At 38.2% G+C, this 18,137-nt stretch overlaps 1 protein-coding gene across 1 annotated transcript; it reads right to left on the bottom strand.

Moving 5' to 3' along the window:
• Nucleotides 1-1,463: 1,463 nt before the first annotated feature.
• LOC137039802 (putative nuclease HARBI1) lies at nucleotides 1,464-3,436 on the bottom strand. Its single transcript, XM_067415075.1, has 3 exons — nucleotides 3,368-3,436; nucleotides 1,765-2,598; nucleotides 1,464-1,667 (listed from the first exon to the last, which is right to left on the bottom strand). Exons 1-3 carry the CDS (start codon nucleotides 3,434-3,436, stop codon nucleotides 1,464-1,466), a joined length of 1,107 nt encoding a protein of 368 aa, XP_067271176.1.
• Between the last annotated feature and the right edge of the window lie 14,701 nt (nucleotides 3,437-18,137).

Here is an 18,137-nt window from a genome sequence, read left to right as displayed (position 1 = left end):
AGGCGGCACAGCTGTACAAATCAGGCCGTTTTAAAGAAAAACAAAAAATCAAGGAAAAATCAAGTTTTATTTTTTTCCTTTTTCAGAAAACAAGAAAAATGAGCTATTGTCATTTTTGTATGTTAGGCCTATATGAAAGTTTGTATGTTACTTAAACACTAAACGAATGATGCACGGATTTGTATGCATGTCCTGCTGAATCATATTTGTAATGTTAACATTGCATCCTTGTTTTAATATTTTTCATAACGGTTTTCATTTTCTCTTATTTCAGGACAATTCTGGAAAAGATGGCTCTGCTGGGCAAGGTAACTCCCTTGCAGGCCAAAAAAAAATGGGAGAACCTAAAAAAAAAATACAAAGTAAGCAACACAAAACTTTGCTGAAATTAATTATATTGTTGCTGCTGCTGCTGCTAACATGTATGGCTTATTTGCTCTGCTTTAGGATTGCAAGTGTCCTGGGACAGGCCAAGGAGTTGGTGGAAAACCCACTGCTGCAACTTGGCCATGGTTTGTCCTCATGGATGAGGTGTTAGGACAGAGGCCTTCAAACAACCCCCCTGTCCTAATTGCCTCCATCCCTGAGGAAAGGCCAGGGCCAAGTTCAGCAGTGGGTGAGGAGGAGGAGGCACCAGCACCAGCACCCAGAAAAAGAGGCCGGGAGGATGAGTTGATAGACCTTCTCAGGGAGGACATTCAATTCCAGAGAGAGACGGAGGAGAGAAGAGCCCAGGAGAGTCGGAAGCGCATGGATAGATTGTTTTCTCTTCTTGAGAGAATGGTTAACAAATTTTTTTTTTTTCTTAACCATTCTCTCAAGAAGAGAAAAAGTTAAAGGCTACAATTGTTTTATTTTGTTTTTGTGTACACTTTTGTTACATGTAAATAAAAGACATGAAATAGGTCTGTATTGTTGTTATTGTTGTTTTTTTAATGCAACAATTTTGCACATAAGCCATTGCCTGATACATGCATTTTTGCCCAAGTACATTTAAACAGTTAACTTGGTAAAATAAATGGTTTGATGCATGACTGACATATTTACAACATAACTTTAACGTAAACAGCATAAGAAAAACCTAAATGTTAAAATTGTGTAAAAAAAGAAAATAAAACAAAAAACATTTCTTTATGCATTTATTCAGCTGAGCAGGGAGGCCCTTATTGTGCTGCTGGATGGGATGGGATGCCACAATAGAGACCCTGGTAAGGCCTCTGCCGGTGGGACATCATCTGGGATGGTCTCCAGAGTGTTTGTGCATATTTCCACTGTCCACTGCATTGTCTACCAATGGGTTTGCAGGGCTAACACAATCGACGGCTGTCATGTCGCTGCAATATTTTCAGAAAGGGGGAAGAATACATTAATCACACCATAAACATTTCAACATGCTAAAAAGTTATATGCTGCATTTCATTTGTGTCTTGTGTATATAGCTTCACAATTCTCTTACTTGCCTCTTACAAATAGTCATGGTCAGCGGGTACCTCCTCCAGGGCAGACACCTCAGCAGACAGCTGGTCTCTCCAGGGAGCACCACTGACTGTCTCCAAATCCTGCTCCCCCTCATCCTCTGCCATATCCTCCTCGTGCTCATCCTCCGGGGCTATGATGTCACCAACCCCAAGACAGATGTTATGGAGGATGGCACAGGCTGTTATGACCTGAAATGGTAAAAAAGGGAACAAAAGTATAGCTTCACAAAAATAAATCCGTTTCTACTTTCACAGTATTTTGCAAATGTCTTTGCAATTGACTTACATGGGGTACAAAGGTGTGGTGCACTTCCAGCGCTTGCAGGAAGATAGCCCTGAACCTGGTCTTCATCATCCCAAAAGCACGCTCTATAATAGAGCGTGCCCTGGAATGATGGACATTAAAGCGCTGGGCTCCCACACCTTGTACTGGCCTCTTGTAGGGAGTGATGAGGGGTAGTGGGTGTTGGAGACATGGGTACCCTCCGTCTGCCAGGATGAAGTGCCCTGGAGGAGGATACACTGACCTCCTGTACAGTGGGCTGTGGCGGAGCACTCGTGCATCATGCACTGACCCCGGCCAGCCCACGTAGGTGTCAATGAAGTGGCCCTGATGGTCACAAACTGCCTGCAGGATTATAGATGGAAACAGTTTCCTGTTCCTGTAGCACTGACCATCAGGGCCGCTTGGAGGCTTGATACGGACATGGCAGCCGTCGATTGCTCCTGCAGCTTTCAGGAAAGCTCTGTGCCTTGCCAGCCCTGCAAACCCACGGCAAACTGCTTCCAGCTTCTCTGGGGTGTTGGGGAGGTGGATAACTTTGTGGCGAATGGCCACCACCTCATCAGCGACTCGGTGGACAATGCGGTGGACAGTGGAACGGGGCATGTCAAATGCTCTGGAGACCACCCTGTATGATGTGCCACACGCCAGCCAGAAAAGAAACACCAGGGTCTCAATTGTGACACCCCATCCGTGTTGTCTTTGACTTCTCAACAGACCCAGCAGCACTGTCATGGCCTCCCTGCTCAGCCGAAAGTCAGGATGTGTGTCACCATCTCCAAAAAACCTTTCCAGGAGTGGGGCACTGAGGTTTATCCTGCAGTACAGGGGTCTGCTCTGATTTAGGGAAAGAAGGAAAAGAGAAATTATGTACAGCTATATGACAAAGTAGGCTAATTGGTGGAAGAAATATAAAGATACTTGTGTAAACTACATTTAGTAACTACTTATAGTACATAAGGGGAACAAGTAGTCATGTGTAAAATCTTACAATGTCAAAATGTATCATGTGTCTTGTAATTTTCACATAAAACAATGAAGGTGATAAAATAAAAATAATGTGTATATTTTCTTAAGAAAATTTTCATAAAGCTTTATAGTGTAGAAATTACTGGTGCACTACGGTGGATGTTGCAATTAATGTTCTTCAATTTAAAGTAGCCTCCTTTATTTACTGTTGGCTATGTAGAACAATGCACCACATAGTAAAAGGGCACAATTTTGTACTGTTTTTTATTTCTTTGCTTTTTTTAATGTATTCTCACAATATAACCAAATTGTTGCTAAGTGCGTCCCATATTAAAGCCTGCATCCATGACATGGAGCACTGTTCACCTGTGCAGTGGCAGGACTGATCAGCGGCAGATTAATTCATTCATTTATTCACTGTATTTTAAGCTTAACTGCCATGGTGAAGAGAATAAACTATATGAAATTGCACCATGAAAAGACATTAGTCAGCATTTCAACCATCAGGTTTTTTTTTTTTTTTTTACATTAAGCATCTCTATCATTTATTAATATAGGCCTACATTTAAAGGTGTAAACCAGAAACTCAGCATGCACGCTGCCTCTTATTGGGAAGGGGCAAAGCATTTTAACTTACCTGGTGATGGTCTTGGCTAAGCCTGAAGTACATCACCCGGCGCCGCCGGGGGTGACATATTTGCGCCATCTCCTCCATCAAAAGATACAATATATATATAAAAAAAACCATTTCCATCTCCATACTTGCAATTTATTTCTTATATATATATATATATATAGATATAAAAATAGCTGTAGGATAGCTGTCCTCTTGCACCGTTGGTATCCGATAGGAATCAATGCAATAGCAATCGTTAACACCTGATAGCACAATTACGAAATCCAACAAAACTCGCCGCGGCCTTTGAAGGGCACTCACTCGTTTGGGGCGCATCGTGTTCACCCGTGTTTAGAATGCTTTTATTCCCGACCATCCCACTTTAGATTTACTTTCCAGGATGTGAAATTTAAATGTCCCTTACAGAAAGAATGTGGATAACAATTCAAAAATGTGGACTATTGCCAAGCCTACAATAATTGTGTTGATGTAATTCACACTGTTAAAAATATCTCCGAGGAAAAATAGGCTACGACATATATCACTCAATATTTACACACCAATAAACGAAATAAAAAATACAAATAAAGGAAAACCATTGGTTACTAGCATGTAAAATACAGTCTTGTATATGAAATGATTATTTTTTTTATTATTATTATTTTACATGTAGCCAGCTAGCCTACCTAGTAGGCTATATATTATTTATTCCTACATTACATGAAACAATTTGTTCTTGTGCTAGTTAAATGACAATACATGATTCAATAGTACATTACTCAAAGTAGGCTACTTTTTACAAATGAAATAACTGAAGTTTAACATCACAATAAAGTTTGTTCAATTGGAGAACCATTCACACCGTTGGTGTGGGTTTTAGTTTAAGCCCCTACTTGAGCAATATTCATCCAGAACTTCCCCCGCGTTTCGGTGCGTTTTGGCATAGTTTTGATTAGCAATTGGAGGGCTTTTGTGTTGCAGACATGGCAACCCTGTCCCTCGGTTCGCCCTTCGTGCACTTCGTGCACTTTGAAGGCGTGGCCTGGTCTGGCCTTCGAAGTGCATGGCCTTCGAAGTGCGCACCCTTCACTTTGGGACACAGCTATACAGAGATTTGTGTATGAAGATGGCGGTTCGTTCTTTCACTCTGATCATCTCAATCTGTTTTACAGGCTGGTATTCTGTTAACATATGATAATAACTGTGTTCCCCTGAAGCGTATGTTATGTATTGAAACTGTGATGAGTTGGTTATGAAATTTTCGATGTATGAGGCCGAGTTAAAGAGCCGCGTTTATAATCGCGGGAAAACGGTTCGGTAACAATGCCGCGAGCGGCTGTGTAACATGAGTATTGTGCTGAATGAGTGACACTGGTGGTCTCACTTCCTGTTAACGTTATTTTGTGTTTTTAAGGTATCCTGACAGGTTATAAACTATAGTAAATGTTAAGAGAAAAGGGGTATGTTGTTTAAAATATAAAGGAGAATTTATTATGAAAGTGTTATAAGTTGAACAGTTTTCCCAAAGTGTATAATTCATGTTGTGACTCTAAAGTCATGTAAATATTCATTTAATGCCAAAGAGGGTTTATGATTTACATTACTAAATTAGTATTACAGTGCATTTTGTGAATTAACAAGTAAACAGATGTGTATAGACATGTATATATATAAATATATATCTATATAGCTTAAAGTATGATGTATCCTTGTGACATTACTGCACTTTAAAGAAAGAGTGGTGCTTATTTTTGCTAAGACATGATTACTTTGTGAATGTGAGTGTGAAATATGTCACATTGTTATGTGGAGAGTAAAGAGAAAACTATATTGACAAGTTTAAATTGAAATTAACGGATAGACTCTGACATTGAAACATGTTTACACTAAGGGAATGTTATTGTTTTATACCATGATTTGATACATTTGTAATAAACGATACAGAGATTTGTGTATGAAGATGGCGGTTCGTTCTTTCACTCTCTGATCATCTCAATCTGTTTTACAGGCAGTCAACTAAGGGAGTTGAGAGTAGTGAACCCCAACCAAAATCATTTGTTACTGCAGTTACACTATTTGAAACTTGTAACACAACCACTCATTTAAGTCTGTCGAAACTTTAGCATCAATCCTAAGTCTTTTTAAAGATGACAACTCAATATTTCTCTTTTCCAGATTAAAAAAATATTTAGAGTTCTTTTCTCCTTCTTCCAACCATTTGCGTCTTGACCTCACAAATGCTCCTTTAGCTTTGTTCTCAAATATTTGATCCAATTCTAATTGTAATTTAGCTAATATGTCTTTATCTGTTTGCCCCAAATTATTTTTTTCATATATAAGAGTAATGTGTTTAATGATGGAGTCCTCCTTGACCCTTTTGGCCCTGGCCATTTCTTTACCAAAACTAATAGCAGACTTTCTTATTAAATATTTCATAAATTCCCAGTGTTTCCCAGACATTTTAGTAGCATTTGCCTTATTATATGAATCCTTTATAATATCTTTTACTACCTTTCGAAATTGTTCATATCCAAGTAGAGAGTTGTTTAGCTTCCAATAATTAAATGCAGATCTTTTTCCAGCCAAATGGTCAAAACTAAAAGAGACATGGGCCATTTTATGGTCAGTAAGAATTGATGGTATTATATCAATTTCATTAACTTTTGGTGCCAGTTCTTTAGAGAGTATCCAAAAATCAATTCTGGATTGTCTGGAACCATCCTTATTACTCCACGTAAACTCAACTTTACCAGGATTCCTATTTCTCCATTCATCAAGACAATTAAGATGCAAACATAAATCACTAATGTGAGAAAAAAAACTGTCTTGGAGGTAGACAATCCAATAAGGGGTCACTAATGGAGTTCCAGTCTCCACCCAAAACCAAATTAGCATTAGAAAATGTTATCAATAATTCTGAAATCTCCTCCTCAAAACTCTGCAACAAAGTTTGATTGTCAGTTTTGTTGTTCTAACCATAAATGTTTCCTAAAATAGCAGTATTGCCATCTTTCTCTACAACCAAAATGATCCATCTTCCAGTTGAGTGTACATTACTTTTCAATGTTTTCCCATTAAACATTCCTCTCAAAATCGCAACACCTGCTGAGTTACTGCTTCCATATGACAGCCAAAGGTCATCTCCCCATTGATTTTTCCAGAACTTGTCAGTCTCTTGCAAAAAATAAAAATCGTCCTTGAATCTCTTAAGGTATGAAAAAACAGCTTTTCTTTTTTATCATGTCACAGATACCCCACACATTAAACGAATATAAACAAAATGACATTACGCATAAAAAGAGTTAGCAGTGAAAAAAGAACATCACACGCCATAGAACAACGTCAGTAAAAAGATCAACCAATAGTACGCAGGGTTGCTACTCTCACGCATCTGGCGTGATACTCACGCTTTCAGGCTCTGTCTGTTTAATTTTTTTTAAATGTGTTTTAATGAAATTCAAACAATAAATAGCGTTTTGGCGCTAATGTGGCATAATGTTAAAGCCAGAGGCGTTGAATAGCGGAGTTGCTCATGCTCTCTTCTCCCTGCGGCGCGCGCTGGTCACGTGGCCCATGAGCGCTCAATACTTCTAGCGCTGTGCCAATGAATTTAAATGGCTTAAGCGGATACACAACAGTTTCACCATATAGATGTTTGCTGCAAGTTTTGGTAAACAGTACAGCATAGTGTTAGTGTGTATTGATTATTAAGTCAGACATATTTACAGGATCGTTTTATTATGGAGAGTGATAGAGATGCAACATTGTTAACATTAATGTTATTCTTGTATTTAGCCCTCAGGTATTCCTTACTAATAGGTCACACTCATACTCATTAAATTATATTTATTGAATATTTTGAGGAGATCTTTTGGTACTAAATACTATTTGTGCAACAATTATTGTCAATAAATGACCACTTAAAATATTTTTCTTCTAATATTTGTATTTCTTCTAAAATGTATATTACAATTAGTGTAGTAATTAATATTAAAATAGAGAATTCCAATTCAAAGAGGCAAATTAGAGTCATTTTGTGGCTAAAAAATATTAATGTTTATTTGTAATGCCATTAGGTGCCTTATGGCTCTTTAATAAATATACATGTATCTAATCTAGTTGCTCAAAAATATATTGCAGTCTTTGCATTCTAATAAATATTTAGATATGATGATCAAACACTAGATTTCTTTAAATGTGAAATTTCAAAACTTAAATAACTTGCATCCTAATCTTTTTAATGAATAATGATACTTATATAAGCAGTCACAAGTGAATATTAAGGAATGGCACATATAATTTGACCCAAGAAATGTTTAAACTAGTGCCAAAACAAACATATTATTATGTACAGTATATATACTAGATATAAACTGATACTGAATCAAGATCAAAAGCATTACACCCCCCCCCCCCCCCCCCCCCCCGCCCGGCCCGCAAAAAATCTCACTCCAACCTGAACTTAAAAGTTGGCAACCCTGAGTACGTTGTGTATATTTAAATAAATCTGTCAGAGGAATGTGAGACATTGTGAATGTCCTTGTCCTTAGAAAATAACACTAATACTGAAAGTGATACAGGGCTTAAAGATGAATCTCAAAAAACAAAGGCAAAAAAGACACATGTGGCCTATCGTCTCAAATTTGCTCACGATACTTGAACTTTTTTTCCGTCAATTATTGCTTTAGCCGCCACATAAAAGGCTCGTTTCCCTTCTTTACGTGCTGCATCAATTTGTGGCCACAATTTGTTACGAGCCTCTTTATCTTTTGTTGTCAGATCTTCCCCATATCGCAGTTTCCTCGATTTCAGATATTCCGACCCTTTCGCGTTCTTCCAAATGAGATCTCTTGTTGACCTGGCTATGAACCTGACGATAACTGGTCGAATCTTCTCTGTGAATCTTTTTCTGCCAACCCTGTGGCTAACATCAATGTGTTGCTGATAGGTCTCGTCATTTCCTGGGATGACAGAGCGGCAGATTTCAACCATCCGGGCTTTAACATCCTCACCTTCCTGTTCAGCCTGTCCATACAGCCTCAAATTCCACCGTCTTTGGTACCTTTCCGCTTCGTTGAGCTTGTCCTCCAGATCCGTTTCTGATTGTTTTCTCCCGTCGTTTTAATGTTGGAGATGTCTGCCTTGACATCCTTCAATTCTTGAAAGATAAATTCTGTAGCCTCCTTCAAAGAATTAACGCATTCTCGGTTGTGCTTTATCTCTTGATCAAGAACAGCTGTATTCGGATTCATTTTCTCCACTAATATCTTGACGATATCAGGGCTCTACGCTAACTTTTTTCTTGAGGAGCACTTGTGCTCCTAATTAAAAAAATTTAGGAGCACAGTCAAAAATTTAGGAGCACATTCTAATCCATCAAACACATTCCAATTATAACTTTCCCATTACAGGACGATATTTGACCTTTAATGTCCAGGGTCATTTTTACCATTATAAGAGCAATGTTTTCTAATCTTATTAAATGTGTGCATCATCTGTCAATTTCTTAAATTCAACATAATTCTGACATAATATTATCATTAACTTCTGAGAGTACAGCACTAATACACACACACACACACACACACACACACACAGACACAGACACAGACACAGACACACACACAGACACACACACACACACAAACGCAGACACACACAAAACAAACATACAAGACGAACAAAAAAACAAATAATAATAATTTTAAAAACAAGAGCGCTCCAAGCGCCTGCCCGTCATTTCATCCTTAAGATAATTAATTGGCTTGATATATTTATTTTTTATTCAGAATGCACAAAAAAATATAGAAACATTACAGGAACGTGCAAGGTAGTAAAGCGTCTAACGTTAGGTCTCTGTTCCTTCAGTAAACCAGAAGATCTTGGTTTAGTTTGATCAATCTGTATTTGAGAGATTTATTAGGTATGGAATCACTGCTGGGTATGGAAACCTGACTGTTCAATTAAAAACTAAATTAGCACGACTGGTACACACTGCTCAAAAATTGTAGGGTTGAAGGATTAAACAAATTATACAAGAGCTGTACGAGGCATCAATTTTTAAACAAGCTAAACAAATTGTTGCTGATGACACATATTTTGCACATGTATTTTAATTTGTTACCATCAGGGAGACGATTTAGGGTTTTGAAGAGTAAGTCAAACCGTTACAAAAACTCTTTCATGCCAACTGCGGTCAAAATCTTAAATAGAGAATCTTATGTCTGATATATAATGCTGTATTTTTATATTAAAATTTAGGCTTTTATGTATGTATGTATGTTTGTGTGTATGTATTGTCCTATTGTACACTGGCCGTGTCACGATGTCTAAGACAAATTTCCCAGCAATGGGACAATAAAGTATATTCTATTCTATTCCACTCTATTCTATTCTATTCTATTCTATTCTATTCTATTCTATTCTATTCTATTCCACTCTATTCTATTCTATTCTATTCTATTCTATTCTATTCTATTCTATTCTATTCTATTCTATTCTATTCCACTCTATTCTATTCCACTCTATTCTATTCCACTCTATTCTATTCTATTCTATTCTATTCTATTCTATTCCACTCTATTCTATTCCACTCTATTCTATTCTATTCTATTCTATTCCACTCTATTCTATTCCACTCTATTCTATTCTATTCCATTCTATTCTATTCCACTCTATTCTATTCCACTCTATTCTATTCCACTCTATTCTATTCCACTCTATTCTATTCTATTCTATTCTATTCTATTCTATTCTATTCTATTCTATTCTATTCTATTCCACTCTATTCTATTCCACTCTATTCTATTCCACTCTATTCTATTCCACTCTATTCTATTCTATTCTATTCTATTCTATTCTAGTTAACCGCCATTTCTTTTTATTTTCCATTTTAAAATTTCTCCGCTTAAACGGCGTGATAATTCCTCGAGCCGTCTTTCCTGCTCCGATCTCTGCACCGCTCTTACAGTGTTGCCCCTGGCAACCGATAGCGTCGGATCCCAAAATGGTGGACGGGCCCAAACACCGCCCGATTTGTCACGTGACAGCAAGCTACCATGACGGATGTCCTCATTCTCAATTACAAACGGTACGATATGGACTTTTATTAGTTCCGCTACTTTAAGGAGGACAGCGCCTGAGCTGTATTTCTTAATGTGTGTTGATGTACGTGACAGCAGGTGTCAGGACGTGTGTGAGAGCTCTGCTTCAGCCGTTCACCAAACATTAGAAGCAGAAGAGTTAAATATAGACGCGCAGCGCATGAAAGCAACAGAAATATGTGTGCATGAGAAGAAAAAGGACCTGACCACCAGACTCTGACCTGAAGCACACACACACACAAGCACACACACCCCTTTCAGACAACAAACATGCGATCGCCATTCAGTTCTTTCGCGGGTTATTATTTGGGTTTGAATGGTCAAACATGTAAAAATGCGCAGTCTGGCGAGTATTGAGGTAAACACAGTCGGAGATGTCTTTAGTGGACATCTACAGCTGAGGTAATGAGATCAGTGCAGGTCTGAAGCAGATCTAATATTCTCTCATTAATGTTAAGCTAACAATGAACAATACAGGGTTCGTACACCTTTCCAAAGGTCAAATTCAAGCACTTTTCAAGCACTTTCAAGGTCCATTTTAAAGGTTTTTCCAGCACCTAACACCGCTGTAAATTACATACTAATACTGTCAAAATGATTATTTAGTGTTTTCATCAGATTAAAAAGATAATAATGCTATAAACAGCCAAAATTGTGTTTCGTAAAGCAGAAGGATCAGATATTGAACCAAATCACAAGCTGTATTTCTTTTAAATGTATCACTGTCTAAGTAGACTGTGCTTACTATCTAACCTGCCTTCGGATTAGATTAGTTTTTACAATAACCCTAAAGAAAATCACTCGACGGCAGAGCCGGCCCAAGCCTTCATGGGGCCCTAAGCAGAATTTTATTTGGGGGCCCCTCGGTACCGATTGACTATTGTCAATTCTTGATAATAATCGCACACCCATTATACCTTTTATTCGTTGTAGCTGTGTTGCTTACCATGTCTGTCTGTCATGTTTTTACCCGTATACGGTTTTTAATTGTAAAAGTAGCAAACGCAGTTTTGCCAAGAGTGCTCAGGTGTTCATTTGCACTTTAATATTCAAAGTCTTACAGTACAGTTCAGACTGGGATATGTACGATTTAAACTTTTCTTCTTTTTTTAAAGAAGTCTCATGCTAAATATGCTCACAATTTGTTACCCCAGGACTCTTTGATGAATAGAAAGTTCAAAAGAACAGGATTTATCGAAAATAGAAAGCTTACAAAGAATCATAAAAAAAGATGTTTACACAAGTGTTTCCAACATGATAATTAAAAATGTTTCTTGAGCAGCAAATCATCATGAGAATAATCTGTGAAGGATCATGTGACAGTGAAGACTGGTGTAATGATGCTGAAAATTCAGCTTTGATCACAGGAACACATTACAATTTACTTGAGATTCATATCACATATGAATATCATTATATATATATAATAGAAAACAGCTATTTTAAATTGCAATAATATTTCACAATATAACTGTTTTCACTGTAGTTTTGATCAAATAAATGCAGCCTTTGGTGAGCAGAGACTTCTTTTAAAACAAGAAATGGTGGATTTCTTTCAACCATTAAGCAGATCTTTTATTTTGGCGGAAATTTACACAGAAAGACATTAGTAGCTACTTTTATTTGTTGATAACAGCATATTTATAAATGATTCTCATTACAAATTTGGGAAGGCTTTTTGGAAAGAACGAATTTGCATTCCCCAACAAAAAAAAAAGATGATTTTGAGCGACTCGACTAGTGTTATCACTTGCAGAGAAGCATGTACCGTGAACAGAAACTGGAAGCTCCGTCCAAAACATGCAGCATGTCAAATAAGATATTTGCACTAAACCAAAGCGCATTCTCAAACCCATCCATTCATGAAAAGGTTACCGGGCAACTGACGAGTAGCGCCGTTTCAGCGCTGATTTTTTTCTCGCACTGTGGACTTTGAACCCTGAAGAACAAGCTTTAGTCCAGCCGATGGCACCGCAAGCTCGAACAGCGCTGTCAGAATCAATCCGTGCATATATTAAAAAACTTAACATTTTGCAGTTTGTTTAGTAATTGTTTTAAGGCCATTTTGCGATTTCAAACATAAAGCAACATACAGCGGTAGCAAGATGTCATTTCAAGAGCTCTTGGGGGTCCCCTGGTGGCCAAGGGGGCCCTAAGCAGCCGCTTAGTTCGCTTATGCCTTGGGCCGGCCCTGCTCGACAGGTTCACGCAACTTTCAATTCATTTCCTGAAAATGTTAAAAATGCAAACATTCGTCTTTGAGGTAGACAGTCAATCAGATTCAGCTCATTGACCTTTTCTATTTCTGATTAATTTCCTTTTTTTTGTGTGTATGTCTATTAAAAGTCTAGGCAATCAAATATTTCTTCTGAAGAGATCACTTTATATAATAAAGGTTAAGTTTTTTGTTCATAAACATAGATCAATTACCATTACAATTACCATTACAATTATCTCACAAATATGCTTACAGTGCATGTTCTACAATGGGGTAATTGTGTTGCAGTAGCTTACATACAGCACAAGAAAGCTTGACTTCAAACGGTAAAAAGAAGAGAAAACAGTAATAAAATAAGAACAAATAAGCAAAAACAATAGCACAAATAAATCAGGTAGGTCTAGAAACTGAATTAAAAAAATAAACAAGTTATCAAATTTAAAATAACATTGGATGTTCATTGTAAAAATTAAATACATATTAATCTGTTAAAGTTACACAAGTTAATCAGTAAAGAGCAGCAGGTGATCTTTTGTCTTTTTGTAGTTTGAAGAACTGCTGCCCCTTTAAGACCTGACGCAAGTGTGGAATCAAAACACTGACCTGTTACTCATTCTTCTGAACTGTTTACGACTGTATTTACGTTAATACACACCCAGAAGAACATTGTGACATATTGTGTGTATTTGACCATTAATAAGCTGGGAAAAGGAGCTATTTTTTTGTATTTACTTGTATGTCAGAGGTCGGCTTTATTACAGTACGTGTGCACTTCAGATATGAGCGCGAAATCTGCAGGAATTTGTAGAATTATGTGTCTGTCTAATCCCGTGAGAAATTCAGACCGATCACACACTAACACACTGTCATAAAGTAAAATCCAGCAGAACGTGTCGGCACGTTAGTGTTCAAAGGGTTAACCTGTCGGCCGGAGAGGAGAGCAACAGGTGTAGAGGAGAGGTATCGTTTCGGATATTTCATTATCGATGCATATCAAAAATATCAATATTTCTGACAGCACTAAGTTACTTGTATGACCATCTGACACTATTTTTATGCACTGAGCTAACGTTTGTAGGTGTTAATTTGCGGATTTGTGGCTACGTTCACTGCCTATTCCACAAATGAACATGCCATAACGGACATGCTAATCTTACATTATCACATTATACATATAAGTACTCTGTCACTAATGCGAAGTCCTAGCTAGCAGTTAATAGTGCAAGATAAACAAATAGGCGGCTACAGTAAACTACTTTAGTTAGCTTAAGGCTGGAATACACTACCCGATTTTTCGAGGCTAGTTGACAAAAGTCAGAGCCAGTCTGCAGATTTCAGCCGACAGATTCCATGAAATATCGCGTAGTATATCATGGCCATAGACTCCGATTTTTTAGCTTCAGATTATGATTCCATCCAGTCGGAGGATATCAAACATGTTTGATATTTTGAGCCAATTTTAGAACACATGACGCGTCGCTACCGAAACCGGAAGTCACTGACTACAAGCCAAAGAAAATCAACAAAGAAGAAATGGAGACCAAGATCACAAAGTGGAACTCCGCCATGGAAGAAAAACGTATTCAGCTGTGGCAGGAGCACGAGTGTGTCTATAATGTGGACGACAACTGTTACCACAACAGAGTAGACAAAGAAAAAAGCTGGATGGCAATCGCAACAGAGCTAAACCAACCACGTAAGTAACGTTACTGATTTGCTGTTAGCTTTGTCTTGACATAATTAGCAAACCAAATTCTGAGGTAAACATTTGTCTTAATTCATTATTATGTTACTATTTACCACGGGTTTTACATTAACACTTTCCTGGAATTTGGGTGGCCATACGTCAGGATTTTGGCCGGACAGTCCGGATTTTAAGCCCCCTATCTGGCGTCAAAAAAATGATTGGCTGAAAGCGGTGTCAAATAAATATCTGATATATCATTTAATCCGGAATGGACAAAAGAGCACGAATTTATATCAAAAAGCACACTGTCATTATGTAGTGTTCTCCTTTTTGGTGTTATGGAAATGGCCACCCTACCCAGAATACGTGTTTAAACGGGATCAAAGCATCAAGATGCGAATTATTAATTGTATTAACGCTACATTAAATGTTAACAGATTATTTAATAGCGTAAACAAGTTTGCGCTACTCGATGCTCACGCATCTTGTCTGTGTGAGCAGGGGTGTAGGAGCGACTTTGACATTGGGGGGGACATTTTCGCCACTATGAATCAACGTCCATCCCATCTCCATAATAGTAACAGTATAGTGACGTGGTACAAAATGTATAGAATCACAAACAGCAAATAAATAAACAAAATCATCCGTTTATCATCTGTTTAAATCATCTGTTTATTATTACACAAATATTGAAGTTGGGAAACATAAAAGTGTACAAACCCCTCCTGTAATTGCAGGCAGAAAGGAAAGTAGCACTTTAAAAGGCAAATATTTGATTCGTAACCCCCCAAAAATACAAAAATACACAGTCACATACGGCTTTGGAAACAAGCACTTGGAACTAGAACTATTAAATTGTATCTATCATTATTATCTATATCAATAACATTTTCCTTTTCTATTAAAAAGTGTATAACAGTAAAACAAAGCTTATTATCTAAGCTAATAACTATATAGCTAATGAAATTGATGCTTAAGATGAGTATATATTTACGAGAGAGCTTCGGTGAGAACTAAGCAAATATTTATATATTTACAGATGAGTATATTATCCCCCTCTAAAGCCAGTCCCTCACCTGTTCCCCATGCTCCTTCCCCCTAGACTTTAGTTCGGTATCAGCATTTTGTCCTCAAAGCCCCATAGAAATATCCTGAAGACTACAATCTCATAGGAAGGTCTTTAAATTTGTCTGTCATTCTATTACTCTTCTGAGATCCGCCTGTTCTGCTCTTCAGGGGGTGAGTAAAATGGTGCCTTGGGCATGCCCCATTTGCTTAGGCTAGAAAGCCAAAATGTTTTTTTCTCTTGTCATTCAAAGCAATAAATTGCTTGCAAATTGACTTTTTGTCCAACAAGTCCAGTTTATCCTGATGGATATGACAGACAGCAACATGGTTAAGTCTGTTTTGAGTCATTGTAGAGCGGAGCCAAGTCTTGAGCCTACGGAGGGCACTAAAACTTCTCTCTGCCTCAGAGGAAGAAACAGGGACTACCAAAAGCAACCTGACCAGGGTTTCCACTTGCCCAAATAATCCACGTACCTCTACAGGCAATCCACGAATGATCCCTGCAGCTTCTGCACTGTTACTAAATGAGTAGTTCAATCGGAACATAGAAAGCTGGACTGAAAGTGACTCTCTGTTCAACTCTGAATATTTATCAATCACTGGAGCATCAACCTCTCCACTCAGGTCAGCAAACCATCCTGGCTAAACCGCTCCGTGAACTGTGCATCTACAGTATCTAGGACTTTAAAGAATTCCACTCTGTAGTGGTCCTTCACAGATTTATGCTGATGAGCTTCAGCTCCTCCAGTGAAGAATTTTGGAGGTGGTCTGCTCTGTGAAATTGCAATAGGCTTAATACCTAAAGACTGCACCATGGCCATCGCCTCGTCAAACAAAGCTTGGAAGCTTGCCTCATTTCTTTTGTCCATGAGTGAGGTCCTGACAACTTCAACAGCAGCCTTCATGCCAGCAACTGTAGCAGTTCTCTTCTGAAAAGAGATGTTCAGGCATTCAAGCTCATGAACCACTGGTGAGGCAAGTTTTTGACCCAACACTGTTTTGCCTTTACAAAACTGACCTAGCAAGCAATTAGCAGTAGATACTGTGTTTGAGGCACCAGAAGCCATCTCCTCCAAACTAGCAAGCACTGATCCATACTGTGATAAAACAGCTGTGATGGCTTTGTTCCGTACTGTCCATCTTGTTGGACAGAGTGGTTTTATTTTGGTGTAACATGTATTCTCTGCATGTGCAATCGCAGCATGAATTGCTTTAAACTTCCCTGACTGAGATAACAGGACTTCCAACTGGTGGACCCAATCCAAGGAGTCTCTGATTAAACTGGAGGCTAAGCAAGCTTTCTGTGCTATTGAATTAGTACAGTGAGCACCACAGTGAACGTAGAGTGCTAGTGGCTGCTCTTGTTTTATCATTGCCTGTGCCCCAAAATGCTTACCGGACATATTAGCAGCCCCATCATAAGTTTGACCTCGTAAACCATGGATTGGTAAATTTAATCTTAGCAGCACATCCTTAGCAACTTCAGCAAGACCCTTTCATGTTGTGTCTGAGACACCGTACAAACCAATGAATTCTTCATGGGGAATCAGGTCATTGTCAACATAACGCAGGCAAATGCTTTCTTGTTCTTGCCCAGATATGTCTTGTGTTCCATCAATGATAATTGCATACTGAAGAATGGGTAGATTCCTGATTGTGTCAGCGATTCCACGAACAATACTGTTGCTCATTTTGGACAGAATTTCATTCTGGATCTCTGGGCTAATGTATTCTTTCTGGGGCCTCTGCAACCATTTGTCTAAAAGGACATCATCCTCTGCTTTGTCTTTCAAGAGCTGATACAAATTACTATTTTCATACTCATGCCCTCTCAAGGCCTGTCCCTGTCGTGCTAAATCTTTGATAGAACTTACTGTTTTCCCAAGACAGTGCCTATTGTCTGCTTGTTGCTTTGCCAAAGCACTGGAATATTGGGCATCTACAGGGTGATTTTCTTGTGCAGTCACAGAGACAGCATGACAGTGTGTATGACTACTTGCATGTGCTTTAAATTTTTCAATCGCTCTTTTCCAATTTTTAAATCCTATGGCTCTGCTTTTGCTGCAAAGGGTGTGGGTTTTTCTTGATAAACTTTCTTGCAATAGAAACACAAAACCCCTTTTTTCAATGTATCATAATGCAGCCAGGGAAATTCCTTGTACTACTTCTCTTGGAAATGTAAAACTCTATTAGACAGCTCTTGAGTCGGTATACATTTTGGGTGTGGCTGATATGGCTCTCTCCTCTGACTTGAATCTTCAATGTCACTCAACTCTCTGTCCCTGTTTCTGCCTCTGCTTCTGTCATGCATGCTCTGAACTTCCTAAACCAAAAAAGTCACAAACTCACTCAAAACCATGAGACTACACTTACATCAAGCTTATAAAGGGCTAATCTCCTACATCTCTCTTACTTGACGGTCTGCTTCTGCTTCTGTCTCTCTCTCTCTCTCTTTTTCTGCCTGTCTCAACCATTTGATGATCCTCCTGCATGATGTACAACGCTAGCATTTAGGTAACACCATAACAAGTAATTCAAAAAAATATAGTACAGTATCAGAACAGGACTTGGCAAAGTAAAAAGGCAAAAAAATGGAATACGGTTTTGTCAGATCGAACAATTAATATGTAAGATTTCAAAGCAGTGATTTGCAGATTCACAAATACTCACACACTGAAATCTCTACTATATCCAGATGCTATCTGTCATTCCAAC

This window comes from Pseudorasbora parva, chromosome 14, assembly GCF_024679245.1.
Source record: "Pseudorasbora parva isolate DD20220531a chromosome 14, ASM2467924v1, whole genome shotgun sequence".
In the NCBI taxonomy this organism is placed as follows: Eukaryota; Metazoa; Chordata; class Actinopteri; order Cypriniformes; family Gobionidae; genus Pseudorasbora; species Pseudorasbora parva.
This window is presented reverse-complemented; position numbering and strand designations above follow the sequence as displayed.